Raw genomic sequence first — 24,620 nt, 5'->3', positions numbered from 1 at the left:
CCCTCCGGGGAAGTCTGGACAATAATATTCATTGGGCCCATGAGAGGCCAGGCTGGTCCACCCTCTCCATCTACCAGGTCTTCAGGGAAGGGTGTCACTAGGGGTGTGTCTAGACTACAGGGTTTTGTCGACAAAAGTGGACTTTTGTCGACAAAACTATACCTGCGTCCACACTGCCTTTGAGTTATGTCAACATAATGTTGACAAAACTCAGCAGTTTTGTTGACGTATGTAAACCTCATTCTACGAGGAATAACGCCTTTTATTGACAGAGTTCTGTCGATAGAAGGCATTATTGCATCTACACTGTCCTTTACGTCCACACTGTTATGTCGACAAAGCGGTTTGCTTTGTCGACAGAACTGGCTGTAGTCTAGACGCTCTTTGTCGACAGAAGCTTTGTCAACAGTATCTGTCGACAAAACTTCTGTCGACAAAACCCTGTAGTCTAGACATACCCTAGGAGTCATTGTTGGTTTGTAACTGTGCGTTCCATTGCACGAGCTGATCTTCCATTTAGTTCAATACAGCTCTTGTTCATTTGGTCCTGGCCTCCGTTTCAGGGTCTACAAAACCACGCGCACTGGCCACACAACCTGAGAGTCCTCTCCTGGTGTTGGACTCTCTGTGTTAGCTCCCCCTGCCGCCTGAATTGCGACCAGAACCTTCATATCTCCCGGTCAGATACAATCAGTGATGAACCACAATCATCAGACCAACAATCCTGGTCGACAGGGTGGGGCACAGGCTGGCACATCGGGGTGTGAAATTGCACCAATGGGGGGAAGAGCTGGAATTTGTCCAGCCACCCATTACGTGAGTCTTTCTGATCGCGAGAAACTCCAGCCAAAAACCAATAGATTTAACGTGCCAAAAAGCAGATTAAAGGGGGAAAATGATCCCAACCCAGCAGTTCCTCTATGGTGGACAGACATCTGGTGGCTGGTGGTTTGGGGACTGGAAACCCTCCCCAAACCCTTCCCTCGCCATCTCTGCCACACTTCCCGTGAAGGTACTGAACCTTCAAATGTTAGTTTAAAACAGACCCACCATGGCCACAGCTGGACCAGGAGATGGGGTGGGTTGGTTAGTTAGTTAATTAGTTAGTTAGTTTCCACATCTTTGGTATGAATGATAAATGTCCCAAGTTGGTGTCAATAGGCACCAACTTCAATCTAGACCTAGATCCCTGTAAGGTGGAAGCCAGTGAAATTCATCCAGGTTCCTTTGAAAACTTATGGGTGTCCGGCAGCTGGTGTTGCTGCTCCATCCACCCCACTCACTGCCCCCACTTCCCCAGGAAATAGTCCCTTCTCCTCTGCATACCCTGTGGCCAAGGCTCTGGTTTCTCTGCAGCCCCTGAGCTGAGCGGTGACCACGCCTGAGGATGTGGCTTCCTCTGTATCTTTCAGCACAGAGGTACCTCTTCCTCTCCTTCTGCACAAACGAAAACCCAGATCCCCACCCAGAGCGACCGGCTCAGCATGGCGCGGCCTCTGCTCCTGCCTCTTCTGGGTAAGTGCCCCCCTCGGCCCCCAGCCCCTCGGTGTGTCTGTCTGGAGACTTGCCCCACATCCAGCTCTGCACCCCCTTCTGCAGAGTCTCCCCAGGCCGGTGTCACCGCAGGTAAGGACAGCCTCTGTGGCTCATGGTGTTTTGGAGGGAGAGAGGGACCCTGGGAGTGAGGTGGGAGGAGAGACCCCAGGGTGCCCCCCTGTCACCTTCTGGTTGGGCCAGGCCTCCCCACTCACAGGCCTCACTCGTGGGACCTCCCCAGCAGTGGCAGTTCCAGTTCTGAGTCACACCCATGAGGGCAGGAAAGTGACCCCAGCAGATGCCTGTCTGGTAGCTCCATCTGAGGGGTCCCTGCCCCGACCACAGGGGAGAAGCTGCCCCCAGCCCCATGGGTGCGATTGGCCCCTCACAGGAACCCAGCGGGGAGAGTAAGGGATGGACAGGCCATGGAGACCAAGCTCCCCCCTCCCCATGTCACTGAGCCCCCCAGGCATGGTCGATCAGTGTGGGGGGATCTGGGCTCCCACCGAGGGCTCATGGGCACAGACGCAGCCCTGCCCAGCAGGGCAGTAAAAGCAGGTTCTGCAGAAAACCCAGAGGAAATGTGATGGGTGGAAAACTCCCCCCTCCCTCCGCCACATCCGCTTGAGCTTCCTTATTTCTGCTCAGTGCCTGCTCGCCACTGCTGGGCAGGTCAGCTGATGGGATCCCCCCTTCTTCTGCCCTGACCATGGCAGGGGGCCACGGGGCGCATGCCCCAGTGGGATTGGGGGCTTGGCAGTGGAACATTCCTCCTTCACTTTTTGCACCCCCTGTCCCCCAGAGAAGGCAGGGTGCTGGGACTTTGGAAACCCCCCAGTGCGTGAAGGACACTGGCACGCTTAAGCCGAGCTCACCTGCTGTCTCTGCATGGTGACAGGGGATCTGGGGTTTCTGGGGCACATGAATGAGCCTCCCTGTCCCGGCTCTGCTCCCCATGTCCCATGTGGAGATCTCCAGGGCTCCTGCCCCCAGAGGGGTGGCGAGCGTTTTATGCACTCGGGAGCAAAGGCAACATTTGCACACCCCTGCCGCCGTGCAATGGGAAACCAAACTTGGTGCATGGCTGAACACACACACAGAGTGCCTGTTTGCTGAATGTCAGCCCATCTTCCCCTGTTCTTTCCAGCCTTCCAGCTCATAGCTTGCTCGCCACAGTCTGTCTCCGTCGCTGGGGAAGCCAGGATCTCGATGTGCTCCGCTGCTGGGACAGACGACACGACCGGAATCCAGGTCGCCAGTGATGGCCGGAAAATTCCCTCCAGCAACATCACCCGCCTGGGTCTGTTCCCAGCCCCATCTCTGGCCATTTGGGGATGCAGAAGAAGGGGAGGTGGCAGGGACCTGGGGATGGAGGGGAACCCCAGGTGAGATACAGAAGCTGCCTGAATTTATAGCAGGAGCCCTTCAGCTGGGTTGTTTGACGGAAACCCATTTTTCCTCTCACCTCCACAGTCCTTCCAGAGATCCCTGCCAAGTGTCACCTGCTTGTGCACCTAAGACTTCCCCTTGATTCCCAGAGCCCCGCCACCTCCTCCCCCTCTCCCAGTCCTGATCTCCCCGGCTACCTCCTAGGGGGTCACAAAGCTGTTGGGACCAATTCCACATGCTGGTCAGAGGAAGCATCTCAGCCAGGGGCTTCACTTGCCCCTGGAGCACTGTGGGGGGCCCCTGCATCCTACCCCATCTGCACTGGGATCCCCGGGTGCCCTGAGCCCTCCCTATCTGCAGAGGACTCCATAAATATCAGACAATTTAGTAGGAAAATCTGTCCTGTCCTGGTTCCTATTTCCCAGCCCCATGTGGTGTTTAAAGTAGCAGTCCCCACCCCTAGCCTGGGTCTCACACTGGAGAAAGAGCATGAATTGAATTCTGGGCATCGTCTCCACTTTCTCACCTGCCCTGTCCCTGCTGACCCCTTCCCTTTGCTGCTCCCCACAGATCCCCCTCCCCAGCCAGTGCTGAGAGCGGTGAGGGAAGGGCATTCTCTGAACATCACCTGCACGGCCCCTAGGGACGCCTCTGAGCGGAGGTTTAACTTCTACAAGGATGGAGTCAATCTTCATCCTGAGGGCCGATGGTTTGAGATCAGGCCCACGGAGCCTCGCACTGGGTCTGGGACGGTTTCTGTGCTCAGCATCCTACACGACAGTCCCCACTTCACCGGGAATTACATCTGCTGGTACGAGGAGAAGATGAATGGGAGGTGGATTCCGTCCCTCTGTAGCCAGTTCATGACTGTGACAGGTGAGACGTCCCTGATTTCTTTAACCAGCTCCCTGTGTTGCTCCCAGTGGAGAAGACCCGTCCCCAGGCACTCTCCTTGGATGTCAGACAAAATGACCAACATCATCTAGACATAAAAACGAAGTGGAGCTGAAAAAAAATCTTCCCCCATATCCCTTCTAGCTAGGATGCATCAGTGACCTAGAAACCGGGCACCTCCTAGAGTATGTCTAGACCACACCTCTCTGTCGACAGAGAAATGCAGATTAGGCAGTGGATCTCTGGTGTAACTATTTACTTCTAGTTACAGCGAGCAGGATGTGTGGGTCAATCCTGCCCGTTTCTTCCCTTCGCTTGTTCTTACTAAGCCCATTTTATAGCCAAGAGAGACTCGGTCGTTGCAGGGTAAATTGAGGCAGTCCATGGTATTTTGCTAAGAACCCCTATTCAATCCTAAATTTGAGATAGGCCTGGGAACATACAACACAGACAGCTAACATGACCCTGGTCACCCTGCCAACCACATTCCAAGGGGCTGCATCCAGATAAGACACTGGCTGGTACCAAAACAAACTTTACTGAGGTTGTTCTCACAGTCTTCCTTTAATCCTAGATAACGGGCCTGGAAACCGAGGATCACTTCAAGGCGGGGCGATATCATCCCACAGTAGATTTACCATAATTCCAAAAGACATAGTTGCCATTAAAATTTCTGTCTCGTTTATGTTGGCTTATTTAGCTTGTTAGGAATAAGTATTTGTATTCGAGATAAGATGTTTAATTGGCGATGGGCAAAGATGCTATGTAATCTTTCATAGGTTATTGGCTTACGTGCTCATTTTGTCTTGCTGCTAGAACCTATCAAATTGCTTCTCCTCTGTCTATCTGCCACCGATATAATCTATTGTAACATTTTGTTTAACCAGTGTTCACCAGGTTAACCCCTGGTTGGCACTCCACCAGCATTGTGTGTAATAAATCTTCTGACTTGTTTTCACTGGATCCAGCTGTCCAGAATTATTCCCTACAGTCGCTCTAATAATATTTACCAATTGATGATGTGTGGGTAGGATACACCAAACACCCAATGTCCTATTTGGGGCCCATCCTGCTACTCCGATGTTGCTGCTACGTTGACAGTTTCATGGCTGAATCTGTACTTTTTGCTTATCAGAAAGAGAAGTATCAGTACAAGGCTGCTTGTGGTGAGTTCCTGACATGGTCCCGTGTACCATGCTTACTCTGCATTGTCATACAAAACGTTTCCTGACTCTCACAGCTTCCCTTAACCCAAGCCCTGCCTGTGTGCGCTGGCGCACCAGACTTCAGACAGGCCAGAAAGCTGCACTGTGGACAAGGCAGACATCGCCAATTCTTGCCAAGGCATGCAGGCTCTCCCACACCGTCACAGAAACTTTGTTTCAGGGCCAGATTGCTCCCAAGATGTCGCAGAACTTTCGCAAAGGCTGCCGGGCTGTTCCCATGTCCTTTCCCTCCCCTTTTCTAAGGTGATATTTAAGTATTTGCTCTGAAACAGTAAATGCTCACGAAGTCTGGAGAGAAGTATGACCACGTTTGCCACAGGAGGGCTGTGTCTACATTGGCACCCCTTTCTGGAAAAGGGATGCAAATGTAGACTTTGGAATAGGCAAATCCGCGGGAGATTTAAATATCCCCCACGGCATTTGCATTAACATGGCTGCCGCTTTTTTCCGGCTTGGGGAAAAGCCGGAGAAAAGCGCCAGTCTAGACGTTATTCTCCAGAAAATAAAGCCTTTTCCGGAGGATTTCTTATTCCTACTTGAAAGTAAGAAATCCTCCGGAAAAGGGCTTATTTTCCAAAGAATAACGTCTAGACTGGCGCTTTTCTCCGGCTTTTCCCCAAGCCGGAAAAAAGCAGCAGCCATGTTAATGCAAATGTCACGGGGGATATTTAAATCCCCCGCGGATTTGCCTATTCCAAAGTCTACATTAGCATCCCTTTTCCGGAAAGGGGTGCCAATGTAGACACAGCCCCTAAGAAGAAGAAAAAAAATCAGCTTTGCCTTTTTGAACATGGAAGGGCCAAAACTCTCAACTGAATCCAGAAATCCCCAAGGCACTCTTCTAGATGTGCCCAGAAAGAGCCTTTGAACTGGAAGAGCAATAGAAACAATCACTACTTGGATTTAGATAGTAAATTGATGTGTATCCGTTTGCATGCATTAACCTACAGATAACGTGCTTGTTCTTTTTTACTAATAAATAAACCTTTTGTGAATGCATCACAGACTTGGCTGCAGGTGTTCCCTTTGGCGTAACCCACATATGGTTTGATATTTGGAGTAAGTGACCATTATCACTCTGTTCAGTCTCTCTGTGTGCAGAAATGGACTGGAGATTCTCAGGGGATTGTCTGTGACTCCATATTAAAGGTGGTACCCAGGGTATATATGGGTAGTGGGCAACCCTGGAATATTGCTGGTGGCAGGAGGTTGGATTAATGTGATAGAAACCAATCTTCTTCTTGAAGAAATCATACAGGAGGAATCCAGGCAGGTGCTAGCGTAAACATTCACGGTATGAGATTCAGGCAGTGCCCATCTGGGACCCCAGTGATGGGAGTCTCCTGTCAGTGTTCCATGTTTGTGCCCTAGAATCCCTCAAAGGCAGCCACTGCACGTCTCAGTTGTGTGGAGTGGCCCCACTCAGAAAAGGCATTAGAGCTAAGGAGTAGTATAGACTTCAACATAATTTGTCACCAAGTATTTTGACAGGTTGCCACGCCCTCTTCAGGAATTATCTCCCACCCGCTTATTTGGCACCCACAGCCACTTTTTTTTTTTGATCGGCCACAATGTTGTGTGCTTCAATTATGAGATCTTTCGATCCATTTTCAAGAGAAGCCAAGATTGGTTTGAGAAAAAAATAATGCTCAGTTTGAAAGAGAATTGGGGAGAAATTTAAAAAATAGAGTATAATAAAAGTAGGTTAGAGAGAAGGCAAAGGAGTTTTTTTAAATGACTAGAGTTGAAAGCATGCGTTAATGTTTTCTAAAGCAAAAGAGAGGGTTGTTTTAAATAAATAAATTAAATGCAAAAAGGTTATTTTAAATTAAACAAGTAAACATACATTAGTTATTAAAAATAGTAAGAAATATGAGAAGACATGACTTGAAAATATCAACACAGAACATGTGTTTAGTGGCACAGGGCACAGAGATTTTAAAAGACAGATGAGCAAAGAGCAATTTAGGGGAAAAATATGGATTATTTTAAATGAAGGTAATTCTTTCCAAAACACAGGCATTTCTCTATCTAAAATTTAAAAACCAAACAACCAACCCCTTAAAACTAAAACTGACTGATGGCACCAAACATGTACATGGCTCTAAATAGGAGAAAAGGGGGAGGGGCATAAACCCTTAACTGAGTGTAGAAACCTGTCAAAAATAGAAGATGATCAATTATATCAAGTTGTATACTACTCTGAAGTTTTGGGATGGGATCCAACTTTCCCACCAGGCAGCAGGAAAAAACAGGATTTCACTTGTCACTGTTCCCAGATTCAATCTCGTGACAGTAGCTGGATGATCTATCTTCCTTTTCAGCTGTGAGCTCTGGCCTGGATCCTACTTTAGGGTGCTAGACTGTGATGGGTCCCTTTTGCCCTTTTGGATGGAAGAATCTGTACCCCAAAGGCAGCTTAGGCGAAGGTATCCCAGTCCCCTGGCACATACACTGTGTATCATTTGCTCCTGAGATGGCGTGGGGGCCATTGCATGAGCTATAACAGAGGCAGAGTGGCCAGAGGTGAGGGAAAGGCTATGACAGAATGAGGAGAAGGGGTGGAAGAGATGATCCTGGGCAGATTTGAACCAGCTTCATCTCTCCACCTAGCGCTCACCTCCAATCTGGGAAATACACCAGGGCAAATAAACCACAGCCTGTCTCTCTCTCACACACACTCTAGTGTCATGTCATGTATCCTAGGGTGTGTCTAGACTACAGGGTTTTGTCGACAAACGTGGACTTTTGTCGACAAAACTATACCTGCGCCCACACTGCCTTTGAGTTATGTCAACATAACGTCGACAAAACTCAGCAGTTTTGTCGATGTATGTAAACCTCATTCTACGAGGAATAACGCCTTTTATCGACAGAGTTCTGTCGATAGAAGGCATTATTGCATCTACCTGTCCTTTGCGTCCACACTGTTATGTCGACAAAGCAGCTTGCTTTGTCTACAAAACTGGCTGTAGTCTAGACGCTCTTTGTCGACAGAAGCTTTGTCGACAGTATCTGTCAACAAAACTTCTGTCGACAAAACCCTTTACTCTAGACACACCCCTACAGCTGAGCTGTGTACTCTCTCCAGAACCTCTGCCTTCACCTCTGGAACCAAAGTATCTCCCCAAACACATGAGAGAGAGGTGGGATAGGGGGTGGGAATTGCTCCTTTCACATTGAGTGTGGGGCAATGAGTGGGGAGGGAGTCACCAGGACTTGCCTTTGTTCCCATCACCCTTCCACTGCAACAGCCCCAGCCCCTGATATCTATGGAGGCCTCTGGAAACAGGGAGGGCTCGCGGCATGTGGGGATCCTGTCACTTCTGGCCAGAGCCCCAAGACGATCTGGTGGGTACCAGGTCTCTCTGTCTCCATCCTGTGGGAAGTGGGATGCAAAAGCAGGAGGGGAGTGAGTTGTTGATGTAAATAGTTCAACCGCACGACCCTCATTCCCAGCAGACTAATCAGCCCCCTTCGCCATCCGGACAGAGACAGAGGAGCGGGGAAAATGCAGAAACTGCCACTGAGACCTGCCTCTCAGTAGCTCAAGACTTCACAGAGAAATCAGGCGGTTTGGCAGGAAGTGAAAGGGGGAGTTTACCCACCCACTGCATTTCCTCTGAGGTTGCTGCAGCTCAGTTGTTAATGTGGTGCCGTGTGCTGCTGCATCTGTGCCCCGGCCCTGAACGCTCTGAATTCAGGCTTTTGTAGACAGATATTTTGCCAACAGATCCTGTCGACAAAGCTTCTGTCAACAAAGAGCGTCTAGACTACATCCAGTTCTGTCGACAAAGCAAGCCGCTTTGTCGACATGTGAGTGTAGACGCAAAGGACAGTGTAGATGCAATAACGCCTTCTGTCGACAGAACTCTGCCAACAAAAGGCGTCATTCCTCGTAGAATGAGGTTTACCGCCATCGACAAAACTGCCGAGTTCTAGACACACCCTCTGTGGGAGCCCAGAGCTGGGACTTAAACACCTCTAGGGGTGGAGATTCCACGCCCTTTCTAGGGAACCCATCCCAGGGCTTCCCCATCCTCCTGGGGAAATAGTTTTTCCTAATCTCCAACCTAGACCTCCCCCACTGCAAATTCAGACCATTGCTCCTCGTTCTACCACCTGCCATGACTGCAGCCTCTTTGGAACCCCTCTGCAGGGAGCTGCAGGCTGCTCTAAAATCCCCCCTCAATCTTCTCTTCTGTAAATTGAACAAGCCCAAATCCCTCAGCCTCTCCTCGTAGGGCATGTGCTCCAGCCCCCTAATCATTTTGGTCGCCCTCTGCTGGACCCTCTCCATTGCGCCCACATCCTTTCTGTAGTGGGGGACCCAGGACTGGACGTAACACTCCTGATGTGGCTTACTCAGGCCGTGTCCAGACTCAGGGGTTTTTTCGGGAAAAGTAGCCTTTTCCCGAAAAAACTTCCCTTGCGTCCAGACTCAAGCCGCGTTCTTTCGAAATTATTTCGAAAGAACGCGGCTTTTCTTTCGATGGCGGTAAACCTCGTTTCACGAGGAAGAACGCCTTCCTTCGAAAGTTCCTCTTTCGAAGGAAGGCGTTCTTCAATGTAAAGAGGCCGTCTTCGAAAGAGAGCATCCAGACTCGCTGGGTGCTCTCTTTTGAAAAAGCGGATTTCTCTTTCGAAAGATCCGCCTGCAGTCTAGACGCGATCTTTCGAAAGAGGCTCTTTCGAAAGATGCTTTCGAAAGAGCCTCTTTCGAAAGAAGCCTGCAGTCTAGACATAGCCACAGGGCCAAATAAAGGGGATAATCACATCTCTGGATCTCCTGGAAATGCTCCTCCTAATGCACCCCAATATGCCATTTGCCTTCTTGGCTACAAGGGCGCCCTGTTGACTCATCTCCAGCTTCTCATCCTCTGCAATCCCCAGGGCCTTTTCTGCAGAACTGCTGCTTAGCCCGTCGGTCCCCAGCCTGTAACAATGCTTGCGATTCTTACATCCCAATCACAGTATTCTGCACTTGTCCTTGTTGAAACTCCTCAGATTTCTTTTGGCCCAATCCTCCAATCTGTCTAGGTCATTTCTTTGGCCCAAAATATCTGCTTGGTTAACAGTTCTATGGCTATCTCTGGTCCTGGCACATTTTATTGCTAATAAGCGAAGTGCAGTTCTTTCTGTTTTCTTGGCATGGTCACACTGTTCTGACTGTGGAAAAACACTCCTGCAACTCAACCCCACAGCCTTGCCTGCGTGCTACATGCACCAGACTTGAGCCAGGCCTGGGTTTGGCTTCATCAGTACTTTGGGTGAAGCAGACGTTGTTGTTTCTGGCAAGACAGGGCCGTGCATGTTCCTCTACATGATCCCATCACTATGTGCTGCACAGACAGGTCCATGACCCAGATGCCCATCAACCGGTCACATTCAGGGGATGGGGAAGCTGCTCTCAGACCAGCCCTCAGCTGAAAAGCTCCATCCACCCCTCATCTCGTGTTGGATCCTGGACTTTGTGAGCCCAGGGGCAGCCGAGCATGTGTGGGGAACAGAGACACGTGTGTGGGGAGGCACCCAGGGTGAGCAAAGCTCAAGGAGAAGGACTGTGTAGTGGGAATTTCCCCTTCCCATCCCTCCCTCTGCTGTCTGCAGCCACATCCCCTCCCCAACAATCTTGTCCCCTCTTTGCACATTTTCAGCCTCTCTCCAGATTCCTCCCGGGCCAGTGTCCGCCTGCAGGGAACGATGTCTCCTGCCACCAAGCTGCTCATGGTCATGATGGGGATCTCCCTCCTCACACACCGGGGTTTTTGCAATTGCAAGGAACGGGAGCCCCCAGGTGCCAGCCCCTCGTTGGGTCAGCCCTCTGGGTCAGTCCTCCCCCTTCCTGTGGAACCTGCCCCAGCAGCAGCACCAGGGATACTTATGAACGGTCACTTTCACGGATAAAATACTAGGAGTTAGCAAAGCTCACAGGTTTCATCAAAGAGGCATTCCGCAATCAGTATAATTGCACCCCGCTGAGTACATACTGATTAACAGCCAACTCATTACCGGCTAATTGTGGTCACAGATAGACTCAGGCATGATCAGCTCGTGTCAGGCCCATTGGCGTATCCAGTAAAACAGAAATCAGAGCCCGAGAACGGCTTTTCTTTCTCCTAAAGCAGCAAGCAAGGGAGTGTTTCGGGGAGCGAGTCAGAAGAGACGTCAGCAGCCAACATGCCCACAGGATCCAGGGTCTCATACATTTTCCTTTTTCCCTCTCTGTCTGGAGAGTGCTGGATTCAAGGTTGCTTGATGGCCTTGAATCAACGTTCCTTGACATCAGGTGTTATTCAAACAGATTGTGAGCCGAGAGACATGTGAAAACTTACTCCTATCTTTATACTTTGCTTTCGCATTGAACGCAAGACACCTCATTTGCCATGCATATTTTACATGTGGTCTCCATACCCACCCCACGGCACAGTGCTCTGGGGCTGTTAATGGCTTTGAGCTGTTTACACTGGTGAGTACAGCACAGGATTTGGCTAGAGTATGTCGAAGGAGCAGCTGGATCGAGCAGTCCCTCGCCCCTTTTCATACACCTCTTTTCCTCCTCCTGCTCTAGCACAGGAGAGCAGCCAGGACTCCATGAAGAAGCAAGACGCCGCCTGTTGTCAGCACAATATCGTGGGTAGAGTGTGACACTATTCATGCAGCAAACAAAGAAAAGAGAGGGATGGGGACATGAGAAGAGGCAGGCGGCCCTTGGATACACCCACAAGAATCTGCCCTTGCAGTAAATTTTCCGGGACCCTGTGGGGTCTATGGCATGTTCCATCTATAACAGCTTACTCCTCATTTCAAGGAGGGGAGGGACATGTGACAATCCGTCCCCCCGCCACCATGCTTTATGAAATTGACTTATGGATACAAATATCATAGAATCACAGAACACTAGGACTGGAAGGGACCCCGAGAGGTCATCGAATCCAGACCCCTGCCCTCATGGCAGGACCAACCACTGCCTAGAGCGTTCCTGACAGGTGTCTGTCCAACCTGCTCTTAAATATCTCCAGAGATGGGAATTCCATAACCTCCCTGGGCAATTTATTCCAGTGTTTCACCACCCGGACAGGTAGGAAGTTTTTCCTAATGTTCAACCTAAACCTTCCTTGCTGCAGTTTAAGCCCATTGCTTCTCGTCCTGTCCTTAGAGGCCAAGGAGAACAATTTTCCTCCCTCTCCCCTGTGACACCTTTTTAGATACCTGAAAACTGCTGTCATCCTGGACAGAGACCCCAGCCAGCCCCAGCTCTGTGCCTATGTCCCCGCCAGGCCATGCAAGCCCTGAGCAGCAGAGATCTCCCTGCTGGGAACCCAGTGGGACCAGCCTCCCCTGCTGGGTATTTGAGCTCCTGCCTGGGGTGTGCTCTCTGCTTGCCTCCATTCTACCCCATCTCAGCTTGGCACAGAGGGGCTAAGTCCATTCACAACTAGGTGAGGAGCACAGATAGGAGGGCACTGGGGCCATGGACATGCCAAAGCTAGAAAGGGCGCGTGGGGAGAAGGGGGAATTTCATCTCCACTTGGTTTCCTATCTGTAGGTGGCATCTTCCTACCTCCCCTTCCTAGGAGAGCCGTGGAGGACGGTTCCCCTCCCTTGGGAGCCAACCACGGAGCTGAACGAAGGAATCAAGGAGGTCTCACCTGTGCTGGTGTTCACGGTGACGTTCACAGCCTGGCTCGGGGGGGACAGGGCCCACCTCCTGCCCACGATCTCCTCGTAGCCGCAGGTGAATTCCCCAGTGATTTTGGGACGAATGCTGACCACAGAGACTTTCACAAAGCCGGTGCTGGGCTCCACGGTGCTGATCTCAGAGCCCAGATCCCCAGGAACAAGTTCAGCTCCGTCCTTGTAGAAGTGAAACCTCCGCTTACGGGGGTCCCCGGGGGCCATGCAGGTGATGTTCAGGGAAAACCCTTCATTCACTACTCCAGACGGAGGATCCACGCTCAGCTCCGGCTGGGGAGGGGGATCTGTGGGGAGCAGCAAAGGGGCAGGGCAGGGGACAAAGCGAAGAGGTGATGAAGGCCAGGACTTTAACAGAGTTCAGTAAAGAACCAGATAGATTCTGGAGGGTAGGTCCATCAATGGCTATTCGACCAGATGGGTAGGAACAGTGTCCCTCGCTTCTCTCAGAGACTGGGAACGGATGACAGGGCGCAACAGGGGAAAGGGATGGGGGTGTCTCTCTCTCACCTGTGAACACCAGCCAGGCACAGACCTGGCACCAGGGACCTCTCTGGGGAGGTTTCAGACAAGGCTCTGCCTTGCTTTTGCCCACAGGGGCTGAGCCGTTCGGGGGACGGCACCTTCCCTTCCTCTACAGGAAGGCAGCAGGGAATCTGTAGGCTGTTGCTTTGGCAGGGGGTGGGTGACACCAGACACTGAGCCCAATGCCAAAAGCAATCATTGAAGAAACATCAAGGCTGGGTCCTTGGAATCGGTTGCTCCGTCTGCCTTGCAACCTCTGCATGGCAGTGCCCGGGGCTGTGAGTTTCCCTCACAGCTGTGCCTTCCTACTGGCCAACACAGGAGGCCTCTCCCCCGTGGCGTGTCTCACACTGGGACCCACCCTGACCAAACCATGGGGGAGTTTGGGGTGTCTCCCGTGAAACCTCTCCAAGTTATCAAATGGGATGCTGAGCCAGGAGCCCCAAAGCGGTCCCAAAACACCCCCCACCACACACGAGGCAGAGGAGCCAGAGAAAGGGCCAAAACTGACCCAGTGGTCGGCTGACCCTGTCCTGTCCCTGGGCTGTCTCACTCTACACATGGTGGAGAGATTCCCCTCCAGGGCACCAGCAAAGAGCAGGAGTCGGAGACTCACCCACCACTGCGATGGTGATGACTCGGCTTCTCTGAGATGTGATTTCTTTCCCAGACTCCTTCCTCCAGGACTCACAGCTGTACTCTCCGGCCTGCGGGCCAGAGACGTCTGACACATCAAGTGAACTTGTGAATCTGGGCTGAGGGGAGGGGAGTTCGATGCAAAGGATTTCCCCGCTGTTCCGGAAGAACCGGATCCCGGACAGGGTGGGCGCCCCAGCAGCTGAGCACGTCAGGTTCACGGCTTCTCTGGGGAGGTAGACGAGATGCTGCGGAGACACGGTGAGCTGGGGAGTTGGGAGGGGGCCTGGAAAAGACAAGAGGGTTGGAGGAGACGCTTCCTACGTGGGGAGCTGATGCCCCGGAGACAGAGGAGGAGCCAGGGGAGGGAAGAGCCGGGAGGAATCCTGGGCACAGACCCCAGCCAGCCCCAGCTCCGTGCCCAGGAACTATGTCACCACCGGGCCAGACAACCCCTGAGCAGCCGAGATCTCCCTGCTGGGTATCTCAGGGGAAGCTCCTGCCCAGGGCAGCTCGGCTGGGGGACTTGTGCGATTAAGTCCAGGGATGTCGGCGAGCTCCAGCACAGTAACATTGATCTGTCTGGAGATGTTGCGGATTCACGTCAGCCTGGGGTCTCCCTGATTCACATCAAGGACCCTGAAACCAGCCCCCTCCTCCTGCTGGGCTCTTGGGGAGCGTTTCAGACTCACGTGTGCAGGGGTCAACCAATGAAAGGAGGAGGCAGCGGGTTAAAAACAAGCCAAAGGGAATTTTTCTTCACTCCATGCACAATCAACCTGTGGAACTCCTTGCCAGGGGATATGGTGAAGGCTAGAAATATCACAGGGTTCAAAAAAGAGCTAGATAGATTCATGGAGGTTAGGTCCATCAGTGGCCATTAGCCAGGATGGGTAGGAATGGTGTCTCTAGCCTCAGTTTCTCTGGAGGTGGGTGACAGGGGAGGGATCACCTGAGGATTCCCGGTTCTGTTCACTCCCTCTGGGGCATCTGGCATTGGCCACTGTTGGCAGACAGGACACTGGGCTGAATGGACCTTTGGTCTGACCCCATCTGGCTGCTCTGATGTTCTCATGTTCCTTGCTGATTCACAAGCATCTTAGTCCATGAAACTGAGGAGCTGCCGACTATCAAATTTCCATTCCCTTTGTGACGCTAAGCACCTTGAGTGCTGGGAGACTCTCGCTACAAGATTGAGCCTCCCTCCACGGGGCTGGGCAAAGGCCAGCTCCCCCAATCTGGGCAACGTCACACCCCTTGCCCCCTAGCCTGCTCCCTCTGGAGCTGCCCCACCACCTGTGTCTAGCAGACCCATACTGAGCTGAGGAGCAATTCAGAGAGCAGGGCAAGAACCTAGGATACAGCTGGGGTGGGGAGCGTCCGTCATGTGCCTGGGCAGCTCCGGCATCCTCACTCTCTGCACCCTGGGGGAGCACACGTTGCATGTGGGAGGGGCTTCCAGCCGCTCGGGACACCCCAAGATCCCCGCCCTTGCCCTCGGCAGGAAGTGGGGGGCAAAGAGAGGGAAGGCGGCTGATGAGGATGGTTCAAGCCTTGAGCCCCATGCCCATGAAGGCGTTCACCCCACGGTCTCCCTCCAGGGGCTGAGGCCGAAGTGGGGGGAGAAACCATCAGCCGACCATCAGCCCTTTTCTAGAAGCTGGCAGGCACTGACCAGAAGTGAGGAAGCTCAGGCGGAAGTGGGGGAAGGAGGTGGAGTTTTTCCACCCATCACATTTCCTCTGGGATCACTGCAGGACGTGTGGGAGCCCAGAGCCAGGGAAGAGAGACCACCCCCCACACACAGCCCCTGGGGCACTCAGTGCCATGGGGAGGGGGAGCTCAGACTCCATGGCCCGTCCAGCCCTCGCTCTCTCTGCTGGGGCTGCCTGTGAGGGGCTGGGTAGCCCCATGGGGATGGGGGTAGCTTCCCCTCTGCAGCCTGGGCTGGAACCCACCAAGCAGCCATCAGCCGGGCTGACTCACCTGCTTCTCAGATGTGTCTCTGGACCGGAGCAGCTGCTGCTGGGGCAGGTGCATGGGAGATGCCCGAAAACTAGGCAGCCTGGTCCAGGGAAGGCTTGGCCAAAGGGCACACAGGGACACCCCCCTTCCTTTCAATTTCACACTCCACAGGAAGGAATGCGGGGAGCTTCACCCCCATGATTCCCCCCACAGCATGGGCACCCGAATGAGGAAGGGAGACACTGTTACCTGCAGGGGACACCGGCCGGGGGAGACTCTGGAGAGAGGCTGGAGGAGAAGAGAAGAGAGGAGGTGAGTGCTCTGGGGAAGGAAAGGGGGTGCACTGAGATTGAAGGATTCGGGGGGTTGCTGGACAAAAGACACACAGAGGGGATGGGGGAAGGGGGCACTTACCCAGCAGAGGCAGAAGGCGAGCTAACTCCATGCTGAGCCGGTGACTCTGGGCTGGGAGCTGGGTGCTCGGCTCCTGGCTCTTGAAGTGGAGGGAGGAAGCTTCGGAAGCAGCCTCAGGAACTTAGCGTGTGCAAAGCAGCCTCAGAGGAGCAGCCCCGGCTTACACCAGCCAGGGATCTGACCCCAGCACAGGGGCCTATGGATGCCCATGGTGGGCTTCCCTCATTCCTACCGAAGCCTTGGGAACACCCCTTGCACTGCTGGGCCAGCAGGCGTCTGTTGCACTAAGGCCGGAGACGCTGCTGCAGCACCGGGAGCCTTAGAGCAGAAGGGCAGTGACATGGCTGGAGACTGTTTCCAGTCCCCAAGCCCTGACCCCATGGGATGGGACTGATCCTGTATTGGGGAGCAGGAACCGGAGGCCAGGCCAGGCCCAGCTGGAGAAGGACCCAGCTGGGGAAGAGCTGGGAGGGGAGCAGAAAGGGGGCAGCCTGGCTGAGATGGGGCTGTGGGGAGAAGCTCTCCCGTCTCTTTGTTCATCCCCACAGGGGAGAGTCTTAGAACTGACCCGGCTGGGGGACATGTCATGGGAGGAGAAATCACCGCAGGGCCTCTGGGTCCATCATCAGCGCTGTGGTGCCAGGTCCTGACATGAGGGGGGGCCCCAGCTGTGAGTCCCCTCTGCCCCACCCAGCCAGACCCTCCCACTGGGCCCCGACCTCCCAACCCATTTTCACCTCTCTGCAGTGCACGGCAGGAGTACGGAGGGCTCAGAGCTGTGCAGTTTCAGGATGTGGATGGCTCTATGGCTTTGCCCCCAAACAAGGTGCCCCCCTAAAACGGGCTGTTGCACTGAAGGGGGTTCCCCCAGGGATTGTATAAAGCATAGAGAGATCACACATCCCTGGAGACTGACACACCAGGGGTAGTACAGTGGGTTTCCAGGGGACTGCGGAGTGGGTGAAATTAAAGTAAATTGCTTTAAGACAGGGCTACACCCAGACTGGGGATCCTCCCCCTAGGGCCAGTGAACCAGTCACACGGCCCTTCTGCTCAGCACACCAGCCAGCACAAAGTCCCACCAGGAACCCCCTTAGACACGCCAGCTTTCCTGTGCTCACCCTCAGGGCCACGTCTCGTACCGCTGGGAGGTGGTGAAAACTGGCCCCACCACATCCACCCAGGTTCTCCCCGTCCCTGGGGACCAGCCACAGGCCCACATCAGTTTATAGCTCAGATCTGACCCCACAGAGCTCACTGGGCCCAGCCTTTATCACGTAACGTCTGAAGGTTTATTCATAAGAGCAAGAAAGCAAAGAGGAGGAGGTGAACAGGGCGAGGAATCCAACCACGCAGAGCAATCACACCGCTCCGGGCACAGTGCGGTAGCAGGGACGGAACGATCTTCTCCCCTCTCAGCCTCTGGGACACAGCCTTTATCAGGAGGGGCCATCCGTGCTTTTGGGCTCAGATCCCAGCAAAGTGGCTGGGAAAAGAGGATCCCTGGCCCATGAGAGTGGATCCCATTGTTCTCTCAGAGGGAACGCACGTCCCAGGGCGCCGTGTGACACACGAGGGGTCCACTGTCCAGGCAGGACTCCATCCTTTTCCAGTGGCTGCCACTGCTCACAGGCTGGTGCGAACACTCTCAGCAAAGCTCCTGCGATGTGGATGGGCACCACTTCAGGCCCCTCATCACCCACAGGCTTGGTTCACACGTCCAGCTGCCCGGCCTCCCTGGCACGGCCGAGCTCCCTGCTGAGGGCTCCCGGAAGCAAACATTTCCAGGAGAGGCGCATAGCTGAGGCCTCTCACTTCGCAGCCACATGCGGCAGTGCCACAAGTAGAGGCACAGAACCACAGGCTGGCGGAGACACCTCCCCCAGCCACGTCGCACCAGACTTGGGACAAACACACAGCAGGGGTCAAACCAGGGACCCGTGTCTCCTCTCACAATCCACTAGCAACCCAGATGGCTCTGGAAGAGCTGGAGGCCAGGCCAGGCTGGGTGGGAGAGGCAGCCCAGCTGGGGAAGGGCTGGTGGTGAGTGGAAGGGGGCAACCTCTCAGAGATGGGGCTGTGGGGAGAAGCTCTCCCATCTCACTCTGGCCGGTAGAAGCTGGAGTGGAGGCTCTGGAGAGACACAGTCGTGCGACAGCCCAGGGCAGGCTGCAGGGGTTTGTTTACTTGCAGGACAAGCCAGTCAGCTGGACCCCAGGCAGCAGTGGGAGACGAGGAAGATGAGTTCAACGATGAGGAAGAAGGCGCCGCCCACCACCAGCTCCCGGGCCCAGGGGAAGCCACGAGCTGCAGAGAGAGGAGAATCAGGCGTGGAACCAGCAGGCGCGTATCACAGCCGATGGCAAGACCTGGGGTGTCTGCACCTCCGACAATCATAGAATCACAGAACACTAGGACTGGAAGGGACCTTGAGAGGTCATCGAGTCCAGTCCCCTGCCCTCATGGCAGGACCAAATACTGTCTATACCATCCCTGATAGACATTTATCTAACCTACTCTTAAATATCTCCAGAGATGGGGATTCTACAACCTCCCTGGGCAATTTATTCCAGTGTTTAACTACCCTGACAGTTAGGACTTTTTCCTAATGTCCAACCTAAACCTCCCTCACTGCAGTTTAAGCCCATTGCTTCTTGTTCTATCCTCAGAGGCCAAGAGGAACAAGTTTTCTCCCTCCTCCTTATGACACCCTTTTAGATACCTGAAAACCACTATCATGTCCCCCCTCAATCTTCTCTTTTCCAAACTCAACAAACCCAATTCCTTCAGCCTTCCCTCATGGGTCATGTTCTCTAGACCGATAATCATTCTTGTTGCTCTTCTGTGGAACCTCTCCAATATCTCATGGCAAACTCCCCTGGATCTCAGGCACTGAGACGTGAAACCTACCCCCAGCCCTTCCCTGTTGGTCTGGTGGGCACTGACCCCTGTTCCTCCTCATCCGTGTGTCTGTCTCTCCCAGTCGGCTTCTCCTCCAGCACCCTGCCAACTGCCCCAACCCCACATCTCCGTAGGTGTAGTTGGGTAAGGGAGGCATAGGAAGGGGTGTTTGATTAAGTACAGAGGAGAGATAAGGAGCCAAGAGCTTCAAAGGTCTCTCAGAAGCTCCAATTGATAATGACACAGTGAGGAGGTCAGACACTTCTATCTGTACCTCTCACCTCATCCCACCTCCTTTTCCCAGGAGACTTCGGTAGGACCGTATTCTTCCAATGGGAGCCACCCAGAAAGCTGAAGGAAGGAGCTAGGGATGCCTCACCTGTCCTGGGCTCACTCATGGGGATGTTCACAGACTGGCTCCTGGGGGACGGGACCCACCTCCCGCTCACATTCTTCTCATACCCACAGGTGAAGTCGCCCATATTGCTGGGACCGGCCTTGAGGACGCGGGTCACAGGGACGTTCACAGAGCCAGAGCTGGGCTCCCCTGCGTCGATCTCAGACCCTGCGCCCCTGGGGACTATCTCAAGTCCGTCTTTGTAGAAGTGAAACCTCCGCTCGCCGGTGTCCCCGGGGGCCGTGCAGGTGAGGAGCAGGGGGGGCCCTTTGCTCACAGGTCCAGACGGGGGATCCCCACTCGGTGCCAGCTTGGAAGAGGAACCTGTGGGGAGCAGGAAAAGGGAGGGGTCAGCGCGGGACAAAGTGGAGCTGGTGCCCAGAATTCAATGTACTCAGAGCAGACCCACGCTCTGTCTCCAGAGCCTCCTGCTTCACTTCAGGATCCAGAGGGTCTTGGCACAGAAATGAGGGAGATCTGAGCTGGGAGATGGGTGGCTTCCCTCAGATACACTGTGGTGCCCCAACTTGGATCCAGCAGAGAGACAGAGGAGGGGGAGCCGGGTTGGGTCATTTCAGGCCCTGGGATGGAGCAGAGGGGCAGATGTTACCAGGCCAAACTCGTGTCAGGAGCTAGAGGGGGCTGGAGAGTTCTCTGTGGGACATGCCCTGCACCTCGCTAAACCCCAGCCCTGCCCTGGGCCCACATTATCCCGCAGGGGGGCAGGGTCTCTCTGTGAGGGACTCCCTAGCTGGGCTGGGCTGCCTAGAGCATGTGGAATTCACACACTGGCTGGGGGGGCACGGCCCCATGTGGTCGCACTGAGGCTGAGAGGTCCCAGGGTGGATTCTGCCACCGGTGTTACACAGAGCAAGAGTGGGGGGTCCTGCCACTCCCTTGGCACCAGGCACCACACTAGAGACCATAAAACAGCTCTGATGCCCCCTCCAGCCCCAGCAGAGCCCATGGGCATGATGCTGCCGAGACAGGGTAGAAACTGCCTCCGGTGGGTCCTGCTGTGGTGCTGAGGGACCAAGCGGCATCTCCCCATGGCTGGAGGAGAGACCCCACCCAGGCGAGCAGACCCCAGCAGACAGAGGGGCTCACCCGTCACTGCTATGGAAATGGGTCGGCTCCTCTCCGATTCGATCTCTCTCCCGGACTCTACTCTCCAGCACCCACAGGTGTAGGTGCTGGTTTGCGGCGGCGCCGACAGCCAAACGGAGGCGGTGGCCTGGTGCGGGCGGAGGCAGAGTTCCTCGGGGATCAGTGTCTGGCCGTCCTTGTAGAAGCGGATCATGGAGTTGTTGGGCGCCCCCGCGGCTGAGCACGTCAGGGTGATCGATTCTCCAGTGATGTAGACACGCTGCTGTGGGGACACGCTGAGCTGTGGGGTCGGGAGCGGGGCTGGGAAGGACAAGTGGGGGGAGAGATGGGTCCAACTTGAGAGGCAGGTGGCAGAGACGAGCCTCAGCACCCTGGGGAGCTCTATCATCAAATCATCGCTGGTGACGTAGAACACAACCGTGTCCAGAACTGGTCCCTGTGCCCCCCACCAACTCGGCCCGCCCAGCTGGGAGCCGGGAGCCACTGACGGCTACTCTCTGGGGAGGGTTCTCCAGCCAGTTGTGCGCCCACATTCAACCAGTGTCGGTGAATCACATAGCAGGGGCGGGGCCGATCTCACCAGCTCAGATTTATCTCTCTGTAGTAAAATAAAGGCCTAAGACAGAAGCCCCTGCAGCACCCAACCTGGCCTGAGGCCTAGCTGACAATGAACAAAACATGGCTAACACAAGGCAAAGCAAAACTGGGCACAAAAGCAGCCCCCTGCTCACAGATCTTGGCATGAACAGGGCTGAGACTCATTGATAACAGGTCCAGGGCTGAGACTAATTGGTCATGGGACTTATCATGAGTTGTAAACACACGGCACATTGGAAAAGACAACAGTACCCACTTCCCCCGGATACCAACTCATGGTCAAGAAAAGGATCTAAGATAAACAGCTTGATGGATGTTCACTTCCCACCGATACTAACTTTGGTTCAGGAAAACGATCTAAGATAAACAGCTTGATGGATGTTTCCTCCCCACCGATACTAACACTGGTTCAGGAAAAGGTCGAGGTCGATACATGATGGACGGAGACGGTTTAATCCAATCACAAGGCACAAGGTGATTGGAGGTTGTCTGGCAGAGCCAGAGTGTGACAACCTCACACGTCAGCAGTGATGTGTTTGTACCTGTATATAGGGTAGTGTCTTGGGGGGGGTAGGACAGTCTTTCAATGCCGTTCGGGGGGGAATGGAAGTGTTCCATTGTGTTGAGCCGTTCCTTTGTTACGGTGCACTAATGCATGGTGGTTCAGTAGAGTCTACTGATAACTGTGAGTGTACTTCACTTCACAGTAGACCTGGCCTCGCGCCTGCGATCCTTATCCGGTTTGTGGTCTTTGGGGGCTCCCTTGGGGTCTGCTGTGAAGACTGAGTGCGCAAGTCTACGTAGCACACGGCACGGAGCATGCGCGCAAGCAGCCATCTGGTTATCACCATCGACAGAGCCAGACACGTTAGGATGTCGCAACAGTGACTCCTGGCCCCTGCGAACTAGCTGCCTGAAGAACTACATTGGTGACCCTAACCTCTGATCCGGTAAGCAGCGAGCTGCCCTCGGTAGCAGTCGCGATCTAGCATAAGAGAAAGCCACGAGCTAGGGAACCCCCTCTTCCCCTCCCTTCCGATCCACATGGAGTTTGATGAAACACGGACCTACAAAACCGGAATAGGGGCCCATTTGAATTTAAAACAGAAAGTGGGGAGACATGGGCTGGTATGTGTAAAGCCATGGTAGAAACGGAGGCTCCAAAGAACAGTAATAAAAGAAATCCCGAACTTTGCAATGAATGGCTCGGAGACGGCTAAACAGCCTGGCACTCTGCTTGCCTCCCTGGTACAGGAAAACATCAGAGAACTAGAGGAGGTAACACAGTCAATAGGCCACTGGAAGCACAAGCAGCCCAGACGCATGATCTGCTTGAACGATTAAAAGAGGAAACGCAGAGATTTGGAGACAGCTGGTGAAACTTTGCAAAAGAAGAAGGTGCCGTCCCCTGCTACTGAACACAAAACATCTAGTGCTTTCGCAGTGCCTGAAGGAGGGGGACAGAAATCAAACAAGGTGGCCCTGGCACAATTGAAAGATGAGCCGGGTTCCGGTCCAACAAAGACCTAGACTGGTGCCTGTCAGAACGGGACAAGTCAGTGTCCGGGAGGGTCTGTCCAGACTGTCCAAGGATCGGTAAATCAAATGAAGGGGAAAATTGACAGTTTCACAGAGTATATGGGGAGACAGAAGCTGCAATGTAATCTCAGGGGAGAGAATGAAAATGCATCTGAAAGTGGAAAGCCAAGACTGAGCAGGTGAACATGTAGAATTGATGTATTAACACAGGGAGGTGCCCCAAATTGGTTGACTGCAGCATGTAAGGGCGCTCCTGCAAGCTGTTTGAGATGTGGACAAAACCAACAGGCAGCGGAGGACCAAATCCAGTTTTTACAAGAGCAGGTAACTACCCCCACTCTCCTCACAGAGCCAGGATAAAAACTCTGGGTGCAAATTCCCAACTGTTTAGACCCACCAAACCGCCCTCCATGCTCAACTAAAAACACACCCCTCTTTTCTTGTAGTCTGTCTCCATTTACTGAATTTCCTGCTGCTGCCTGTGGCTTAAGACAGCTTTGAAAGTTTCTCGCTCTTTGCTCGGGTTTCACTACCTTCCTTAATTGCTCTTCACCCTCCTTCCCCCGCCTCTTCTCACTTTGACTCTCTGTGTCAAGAGTTAAAAGTTATGAGTTTTACAGAAACCTCAAAAAGCGAAAGCCATTGAAAACAAAACAGAGATTTTGTTTCTTTGAGAAAGATTTTAAAAACATAACAACTTGAAATGAATGGAGTAATTATTTTAACTCTTCGGGAATGTAACAGCAAATGACTCCTAACTTTAGTGAAGAGATGGTTGTTAAGCAACAGACACGCACACTGTGCTACTAATCCTAATCTCTGACTAATATTTGAAACATGAGCTTTCCTTATTTCAATCAACCCATGGATGGCAGAAAGCAGCATGAAGAAAAGGGAAAAACAAATTGGTTAAAAAAAAGTAAGTTACATGGTAGCTACAAATTGGGTAAACACATTCTCTAATTCTCTGTTAGCACCAGTCAGTATCTGGGGCAGTGACATTGCAGCCGAACTGAGACATGTGTCTTTCAAAACAATCTCGTTTAGTGTCTGCATACCCGTGCTAAATCCTGAGACAGCAATATTGGATACATTGATCGCTGTCCATTCCGCAGGTTATCGGAAAGGCAATGTCCATAAGAAACAGCTTGATCTATGTCAACTGCCCGTGTGTCACAGAGCGCTGAAACTAATGGAACAAAAAAAATAATTGTTCCTCCTTGGTGCCCAGCAAGGTGTATCCCAGAGGGTGACACCCAGCAGTGAGGTAACCCATAACAGGAATGGACAGTACTGAGTAGTAATTAATTACAAGACATTTATAAATCAAGGCTCATTTGTAATGTCCCTTTTCCACATTTGTGTTACTTCTTATACACATAATCTCGTGGGACACACTGTCACAAGGCCTGTCTCTGGATTCCAAAATACTCAGCCCCCTACCAATAACGATACAGAGAAGAACTGTCATTGCTACCACAAGCGCCAAATCACAATACCCGACTGGAAAACAGACTGTTCTAAGGTTGTGCCATATCTACACAATGTGTATCGTGTGCCCCCACAATCTGCTGTGGAGACTGAGTGCACACAGCACGGAGCACACACGCAAGCAGCCTTCTGGTCATCATCACCGACAGAGCTAGATCCGTGTGAGGGCGTCACGACAGTGACTCCTGGCCCCTGCGCACTAAGAGCGTTGCTGGACAGCTGCCTGGAGAGCTACACTCAACAGGTAGGAGCTGGTGGATGCTTGTCCATGGGAAACACTCTGTACGGCGCTGAAACTGCAGGGCGGA

The 24,620-nt window shown here is 53.1% G+C and overlaps 3 protein-coding genes and 1 long non-coding RNA gene across 4 annotated transcripts in view; 2 read left to right on the top strand and 2 right to left on the bottom strand.

Annotated features, from left to right (window-relative positions):
- Positions 1–1,359: 1,359 nt before the first annotated feature.
- On the top strand, positions 1,360–5,427 carry LOC142821332 (uncharacterized). The gene is made up of 4 exons (XM_075912216.1): positions 1,360–1,515; positions 2,684–2,836; positions 3,496–3,801; positions 4,394–5,427. The coding sequence occupies exons 1-4, from the start codon at positions 1,485–1,487 to the stop codon at positions 4,525–4,527; spliced, it is 624 nt and encodes a 207-aa protein (XP_075768331.1). The 5' UTR covers positions 1,360–1,484; the 3' UTR covers positions 4,528–5,427.
- Positions 5,428–10,685: 5,258 nt separating this feature from the next.
- Positions 10,686–16,314, bottom strand: LOC112544115 (T-cell-interacting, activating receptor on myeloid cells protein 1-like). The gene is made up of 4 exons (XM_075912297.1): positions 16,116–16,314; positions 13,882–14,187; positions 12,698–13,027; positions 10,686–11,695 (listed from the first exon to the last, which is right to left on the bottom strand). The coding sequence occupies exons 1-4, from the start codon at positions 16,309–16,311 to the stop codon at positions 11,613–11,615; spliced, it is 915 nt and encodes a 304-aa protein (XP_075768412.1). The 5' UTR covers positions 16,312–16,314; the 3' UTR covers positions 10,686–11,612.
- Positions 16,315–18,451: 2,137 nt separating this feature from the next.
- The window catches only part of LOC102457980 (Fc receptor-like protein 5), a 12,425-nt gene continuing 6,256 nt past the window's right edge, over positions 18,452–24,620 (bottom strand). The window contains exons 5-7 of the mRNA XM_075912296.1: positions 20,686–20,985; positions 19,561–19,902; positions 18,452–18,587 (exon numbers count right to left, since the gene is read on the bottom strand). Coding sequence (XP_075768411.1) covers positions 18,484–18,587; positions 19,561–19,902; positions 20,686–20,985 — 746 coding nt within the window. The 3' untranslated portion in view covers positions 18,452–18,483. The remainder of the gene's footprint in view (positions 18,588–19,560; positions 19,903–20,685; positions 20,986–24,620) is intronic.
- Positions 21,876–24,620, top strand: part of LOC112547090 (uncharacterized) — a 25,005-nt gene continuing 22,260 nt past the window's right edge. Inside the window, exon 1 of the long non-coding RNA XR_012898159.1 lies at positions 21,876–24,556. This is a non-coding gene — a long non-coding RNA (uncharacterized LOC112547090). The remainder of the gene's footprint in view (positions 24,557–24,620) is intronic.

This window comes from Pelodiscus sinensis, chromosome 30 (genome assembly GCF_049634645.1).
Source record: "Pelodiscus sinensis isolate JC-2024 chromosome 30, ASM4963464v1, whole genome shotgun sequence".
Taxonomy (NCBI): Eukaryota; Metazoa; Chordata; order Testudines; family Trionychidae; genus Pelodiscus; species Pelodiscus sinensis.
The sequence above is the reverse complement of the archived record's forward strand: the minus strand, read 5'-3'. Positions and strand labels throughout refer to the sequence as shown.